The 7,500-nt window shown below is 36.7% G+C and overlaps 1 protein-coding gene across 1 annotated transcript; it reads left to right on the top strand.

The window, feature by feature from the left end:
• Window positions 1-1,102: 1,102 nt before the first annotated feature.
• On the top strand, window positions 1,103-2,840 carry LOC125031006 (gamma-aminobutyric acid receptor subunit pi-like). Its single transcript, XM_047621425.1, has 4 exons — window positions 1,103-1,372; window positions 1,657-1,773; window positions 1,937-2,110; window positions 2,427-2,840. The coding sequence occupies exons 1-4, from the start codon at window positions 1,103-1,105 to the stop codon at window positions 2,838-2,840; spliced, it is 975 nt and encodes a 324-aa protein (XP_047477381.1).
• Window positions 2,841-7,500: the final 4,660 nt, after the last annotated feature.

The raw sequence follows: 7,500 nt of genomic DNA, 5'->3' as shown, positions 1-7,500 counted from the left end.
CACCTGTATTCCCCTCAGTAAAAGGTGTGACTTGAAATACGACTGTTTCGATTCGAGCGACGAAGCGGAGTGTGAGTTGATACGACTTCCTCCAGAGTATAAGGTGATTGTTCATCATCTCCCTAGTATGTATGCATTTACAAACATCCATTGATACTTGAATTATACAGTGAGTATATAACTGTATTGTGCTATGGGGATAAAGGCATCCACAGCACTTGTTCAGACTCAGCTATTAGTATACAAAATAAAGAGAGAAATCTGTCAGAAAGACTCCCTTACAGACAAACGTGGCACCCAGACCTGTAAGTAACGGTGCCAAAGGAGAGAGCAGAAAGATGCTTCAGATCTTGCCCAACATAAGCCTTGAGAACCTCCGCGTGGACACCTCCGAGATGCTTCTAGAAGCCTCATTCAACCTCAGCCTCACGTGGTACGAGACTCGCGCGCTCTACGTTAACCTCAAGACTCAAGTGAGGTAAGAATGAGACTAATCTCGTGTCGTCTATCCACGTTATTATCATAATATCACTATCACTGTTGTTACTAATATCATTATCCAAATAACTGAACCCCCCAGCCTGAATCTGGTCGACACGAGCCAGGTGAAGCTGTGGCTGCCGAGCGTCGGCTTCCTCAACACGATCGACAACGCCGTCTCCGTGACCGACCACCAGAGCAGCACCCACGTCGAGAGGCGCGGCCGCTCCAAGGGCGTCGACAACGCGGTCGCCGAGGAAGGTGGGACTCAAGCTGCCAAGTTCATTGTTTTCTAAATGGACTTTATTTCACTTTAATTCATATAAATAGATGGGTAAAGAGATAGATAGACACCGAAGAGCTGTAACTTCAGCGAAGTCCTGTCTGTTCAGACTGTAGGCTTTAGGTTTGACTATCTGGTGTGGTAATTAGTTCCATAGTCCCGTTTCCTGTGCAGCCTCTATTTTTTGTCGTTGGTCGAGATAAAGCAAAATTGTCTTCAGTTGTTCTTGTTGTCATACCTGACTCCCTGTTGACAGAGCTGACATTAATCCTTCCTCTTCACCCAAGTCATTTTAACTTTTTTGTAAAGAGGGCTGGAAGTGGGAGGCGATGGTGCCACATGCGCGGGATTTCCGCCTACACAAAGAACAGAACCTTTGTGGACAATAGTACAAATCTGTGCATAAATGTATATATAGCCTTCATATCTAGCTCTGTCTATCCTGTCTACAACTTGCCAGTCCGTCTTTACCTGGGAAGCGAGAACCCAATCGTGAGCAGCCGGAAGTACCAGGGCTTCTTCACCTGCGACTTCGACCTAACCAGCTACCCGTTCGACCACCAGACGTGCTTCATGAAGCTGCAGCTTCAGTCGGCCTTCCGGGATGACGTCAGGTGAAACTGGCATAACTGTCTTCATGCATATCTAATTTTTGAATATAACAAGTTGTAGCACACATTTACTTATATAAACTGTCCTTTTATTAATTAAGTTCAGAAATCTTTACAGCATTAAAATGATAACTTTTTATTAGATGGTGACAGTGATAGCAATCAATTATTCATTATACATTTGTTGGATTTGTGTTAAAACCAGTTTTATGAATCCGTAAATCTTTTTTTTTTTTCCAGAAACAGAATCATGTATTTCTTTATATGTTGTAAATTACACAGATGGGACGTGAAGGAAGCCAGGTACAGTACTTGGGTAATCCGCTTCTCCTCGAATACAGACTAGGAACTTTCACTATCTTGTCAAAGTCACAGTTAATGGACGACACCATCCTTTGGGTGAGACTCGAATTCATTTCAAGAAAGACAGAGAGAGAGAGAGAGAAATAACATTCATTATATAGATATGTACGTAAGAAATGCCACTGGAATAGATTAACACAAACTTATTTTCAGAGTTTGGAAATATTTCAGCTATAAGTAGTATGTATGTACCTTCCAGGTGAGCATCCCTATGACGCGACTTGTTGGTTACGCCGTCATCAGCATCTATCTGCCGTCCCTCATCATGCTGATCATCGGTTATCTGACGCTTTTCTTCGTCAACGATAACTTCGAGGTTCGCGTCATGACGGCCCTTACCACGCTCTTGGTGATGGCTACTCTCTTTACGCAGGTTGGTGACAGGTGCTGCACTTGGTAAAGAGGAAAGGGCACGAAATGGAAATCATAATATTGCAATTCTTTTCGTTTTTTCATTGAAAATTATATGTCAGCAAATATTTTCTTCATATATGATATTGAACTTACAGGCGCCTTCTAATATTGTGTCATTTAAAGAAAATAATTTCATATTTCAACTCTATATAAAAATCAGGCGCAAAGTATATGTTGAAGAAACCAGACATTGACCGAAAACTATAAATCGGCTATAAATCTGGCTATAAATCAGACCACAAACGTGCTGAATACTTTTAACTATGTGTATCTAGGTCTCTTCATCACTCCCCAAAACCTCCTACTTCAAACTGGTGGACGTGTGGCTTCTCTTCTGCATCTTCTCCACTTTCCTCATCATCGTCTTCCACATCATCATCGACCTCTCACTCCACAACCAAGGCCCGACGCGCAGCACCACCGAGGCGGAAACTACAAGAGGTCGCATCCCGGTCCAACACCAGTCCACGGCACTGAATGGCGACCAAAGCGTGACACCTTTCTCTCCTGCTCCTCTTCCGTCGGCCGTGGCGCTCAAGGCCTGGGATATGCCCAGGAACACTCCCTCAAAGGCCAGATGGTGCCAGATGTCAGTGTCGGATATAGAGAGGTTTGCCCGTTACCTGATGGCCGCTGTGTTCTTGGTTTTCAATATTGTTTACTGGCTGAAGGCATATGGTTTTGTGTAAAAGGCTATTGTCATTTCCACGCCTTTCAATAGTATTGTTCATATGTATACCAGCCTTTATATCACGATTTTCACCTCAGCAAATTATAGAATTTACATGAACTCCAGTTTATATATCAACTAGACGAGATGACTGATAAAACTAAATCATCAATAGCAATACATTTTTACACTCCTCTGTATTTCAACACAAATACTAACATTTTCGATTATTTTTGTATATTCCTTGTCTCCTGGATACTTGGCTTTCATTACAAGAGCTTGCAATATTAATCAGAGCTTGAAATATCAACCACAAGATATATCAGTATGAGTAAATACAATGCGTACATGCGTATTTTGTGACAAATATATTTGAATGATGTTCGGAGAATGTTACATGAAAGTCTTTTATTGACACTTCATCATTCCATGGACAACACTTCATTCCCTGCAAGTTAAATAATTTAAATATATACAATTTAAAATTTCACGTGCAATTGAATAAGCATTTCGTAGCAGATTACAGACCCTACTTTGCCATGGCCCAATTTCGAATGCCTCATACCATTTGACTCAACCACCATTAAAACTCCAGTAAGGCGAGTATTATGACAACTCAGAGGTTGGAAGAGATAACAAATATTACTACCAACCTGTTGAAAAAATGTGTGTGGCCGTGGCTTTAGGAAAAGAAATGTGATTTTAATATATAATTTTAAAGTATAGTTTTTCATTGCTACAATAAAACCTCATTTCTGTTTTGCGTTTTTCTTCGAGAATCCACATTTGAAATATGATGTTTTAAGATGAAATTAAGAAACAATATATAGTATTAATGATAAATACATTCTCTGGGAAAGAATATTTTGTAAGGAGTTATTATTACAGAAATTAAATGGTGACGGGCATAAAACAGAGTACCATTTACCAAACTGAAGAATTAATCAAGAGCAAACACTAAAATACAGTTATGAATTATTAATCTAATTATATATTTACCTGACTTATCTGATAAGTAATAGGAAAATACTGCGATTTTTAGAAGTATCTCTATAGAATATGAAAGACTTATAAGATGTTAAGCAATTTCTGTTACAAATACTTTTTTTCTTCTTCTCTACTACACCCTCCTCTTTCTCTGTTTTCTCCTTTTTTTCTTGTTCCCTGTTCTCCTTCATCTACTGTCTCTTCTATATCATGTTATCTTTCTCTCTAACTATTCCTCTTCTTTTCTGAATTATTCCATATTCTCTTTCATTTTCCTTTACTCCTTCACAGTTGTTTCTTTTTGTTTCCTCGCCCCTTAAAACCTTATTGATTATTGCATTGTCTACCGTGACGTGCAAGTCATTCATTGGCGTTTCCAAGAATTCAAAATTCCAAACGCTAGACTCAATGATAAAGCAGGATAATGTTTTCGAAGTGCCCCTTGAAAGGATGGTTCCAGAGAGCAACGCCCCTGCTATCTGGCGAATAGTTAAGAGAGGTTAGGTTAGGTTAGCTCGAAAGGCTCCAGTGAGGGTGATCAAGTAAGGAACAGAGCTCCTTTATCTAAGAATAAGAGGGAATAGGAGCTGTGGGTATGGTATTTAGTATTTAATATTCATTTTTCATATGTACTGACCTATTATGGTCTCTCTCTCTCTCTCTCTCTACGGCAGTGGTTGTCCGCCTACATAGTCAGGGGGAATGTTAAAAGTATGACCTAGTTTTCTGCAACCCACCATCTCTTTTTCTTTGTGGATATGTGAATACAAATGCAATATGCGTTTATACAATTATCATAATCCCTTGAAAATGTATAAAAAGAGATCACCTTAGTTTAATTTTCAACATTTTCCAATGTTACTGACTAAAAGGATGTTAGTTTTGACAAAGGTCATTTTAAGGCCCACTGCCCTGCTTTCCCCGGCTAACTCTCTCGCCATACCTCCCGATTAGAATGTTAATATATCTATAAAGTATAAATATGCATAATGCTCTAGAATTTCGCTTTTGGTTCTTTAATAAATAACAACTCTGTTATCATTAATCTTCACCCCGATCGACGAAAGAGGTATGTGCAAACAAGCATTAAATTCTCCTGACGAAATGTTAATGTTTTATTTTTAGTCAAATACCGGAGGAAGCAAATATGAAGTATACAAATACGCAGCAAATATAAATGTTTTGTCGGAAATATTAAAACTGTAACAATTTTTGCGCTGGTCGCAATGCCAACCCGATGCATGGCAATTGATATTATCTTTAAATCTTGCTTATTCTTGACAAATGTTCTGTAATAAATTAATTCAAACTGGTCGAAAGATATATTCTAACTTGTAATTTGCAAAAACGGTGAAGCATTCTACTCACTTATATATATATATATATATATATATATATACATTATACATATATATACATATATATATATATATATTGTGTGTATGTGTGTGTTGAAATGTTTATATACATAAATGAATACATTCGTACATATATATACAACATACATACACAAATACATACATGCATGTAATACATACATACACACATAGATACATATATATATATATATATATATATACATACATGTTTGTGTGTGTGTGTGTGTGTGTGCGCGCGCGTGTGTGTGTGTGTACATGTGTGTGTGTGTGTGTGTGTATGTGTGTGTGTGTGTGTGTGTGTATGTGTGTGTGTGTGTGTGTGTGTGTGTGTGTGTGTGTGTGTGTGTGTGTGTGTACGTGTACGTGTGTGTGTGTGTGTGTGTGTGTGATTTGTGTGTATATATATTATATATATATATATTTAAATATATATGTGTGTGTGTGTGTGTATGTGTGTGTGTTCATATTTAACCCAATGCCGTCGGGGAAAATGAACAAAAAATGGGGAAAATGCTGTGCCCATTTTCTATATTTTTTGTGAAATGTCTGCTCATAGATGGCTCTGCTAGTGCTTAGCCACAAAGGAGTCAATTAATAGACCTTGTGACCATACGTGATTTGAATTGGCGGGAAAAACGTGTTTTTTACTAGTGCTATGGATATCGATGGTGTTATTTTTATTATAAACATTATAATTATTATAATGTTTTTTAATATTAGTAACAGCAAAATAAGATAATGTAAAATATTTCGTAAATCAAAGAAAAGGGTGAACGGGCGAGACGGGCAGTACTCCTAACTGGCTCATTGGTGACTTAGTACAAGTATAGCCATCTATGTGTAAAAACAATCAAACAAGTACTAACAGTGGGCATAGCACGTGTCTACCCGTCGTACCCGTCGGCTAGGGGATAAATATATATAGTATTTTTTTTTTTTTTTAATTGTTACTGATATGAGCCATTATTACAAATAATGAGAAAATAAACAAAAATAGTGATAGTATCAATGCCCCTGTTGGAAAATTCTGTAGACGTCATTGGTTATAATGTCATGTGGATGACGTAAGAACTCTTAGATCAGACCTTCGCAAAGTTAAGTAAACATTTTGGAAAGAAGACATATTTTCGAACAATTTCTCTGAAATAGCACTTTGCCCTGGGAACTTTATTTTATTATGAAATACAGTAATTACTGTCCCACGTCGATAGAAGACATTTTAGATTCCGTTCTAAGAAACAGTAGAAATAGAAAACTGCTCGTAATCCTCCATTACTAGTGTTAGATAGCCAGTACTTTCTGTTAACATTCGGTGATCGGACGAAACGTGTCTGTGACTCGTTCAAGCAGAATTAGAATGAAAGCGGAGTGCAGATAAAATGGGGTGAGAAAGAAATAGAAAAAGTCAAGGAGATAAAATAGAGGAGAAAGGTAAGGTGATGATATTTAAGCGGATTTGGTTCATTATAACTTTTTTTCCGATTACATCTACTGCGTGTACACGTACTTGTCGGTATTGTAAAGTTAATTGCTTGTAACGGTCACTATTAACTGGCGTTTAATATCTACGTACGGTCGTTCACAGGCGTCCGAATACGTGAATTAAGGTTGATCAATTTTATTATTTTCTTTCCATACAGTTTTTACCTTCACTAATATATAAGAGATATTGAGAATTAATTTCTGAGTGTGATTTGAGATAGAAAGAGTAAAATTTTATTGTTGATTTCCACTAATATACGAACAAAATGACAACTGTGGATAATAGACGCCAAGGCACAGACGATGTTGAGCATATATATATTAGTACAATAAATAAAACTGAATGATATAGAGGTGGTGACATGTGCATGAGAACGATTTAGAAACTCGTGCGCGCATTTTGATGATAAAAAAAAAAGGGTAAGGACAATGACAATAAAAATGAGAATGATGATGATGTAATATGATTAAAATGTTAGTGATGGTTATGATGATTTTAAAATTAACTTCCTAGATTATAATGGTGCTGAAACTGAAGAATATGATGGTGATTAATAGTAATGATAATGAGATATCTCCGTTATCACTATCATTATAATAATTATGATAATATTGCTATTATTACTATTATCATTATTTTCATTACTACTGTTGTTGTATTATTACCATTATTATCATGATCATCATTATTATCATTATCTTCAATTTTATTATTAACATCATTAGCATTAGCATTATTATTATTATTAGCATTAGCATTAGCATCATCATGATAATGATATTCATGTTATCATTATCATTTTCACTATCATTTATTAGTAGTAGCATCAT

The sequence above is a fragment of the Penaeus chinensis genome, chromosome 12 (genome assembly GCF_019202785.1).
Source record: "Penaeus chinensis breed Huanghai No. 1 chromosome 12, ASM1920278v2, whole genome shotgun sequence".
Lineage (NCBI taxonomy): Eukaryota > Metazoa > Arthropoda > Malacostraca > Decapoda > Penaeidae > Penaeus > Penaeus chinensis.
This window is presented reverse-complemented; position numbering and strand designations above follow the sequence as displayed.

What these genes read in the sequence shown, in the direction of transcription:
- LOC125031006 (XM_047621425.1), top strand. Translation starts at nt 1,103, where the DNA reads ATGCGCGGGATTTCCGCCTACACAAAGAACAGAACCTTTGTGGACAAT. An exon ending in AGTCGGCCTTCCGGGATGAC is followed by an intron (nt 1,373 to 1,656) that starts GTCAGGTGAAAC and finishes TAAATTACACAG; the next exon opens with ATGGGACGTGAAGGAAGCCA. An exon ending in TGGACGACACCATCCTTTGG is followed by an intron (nt 1,774 to 1,936) that starts GTGAGACTCGAA and finishes TGTACCTTCCAG; the next exon opens with GTGAGCATCCCTATGACGCG.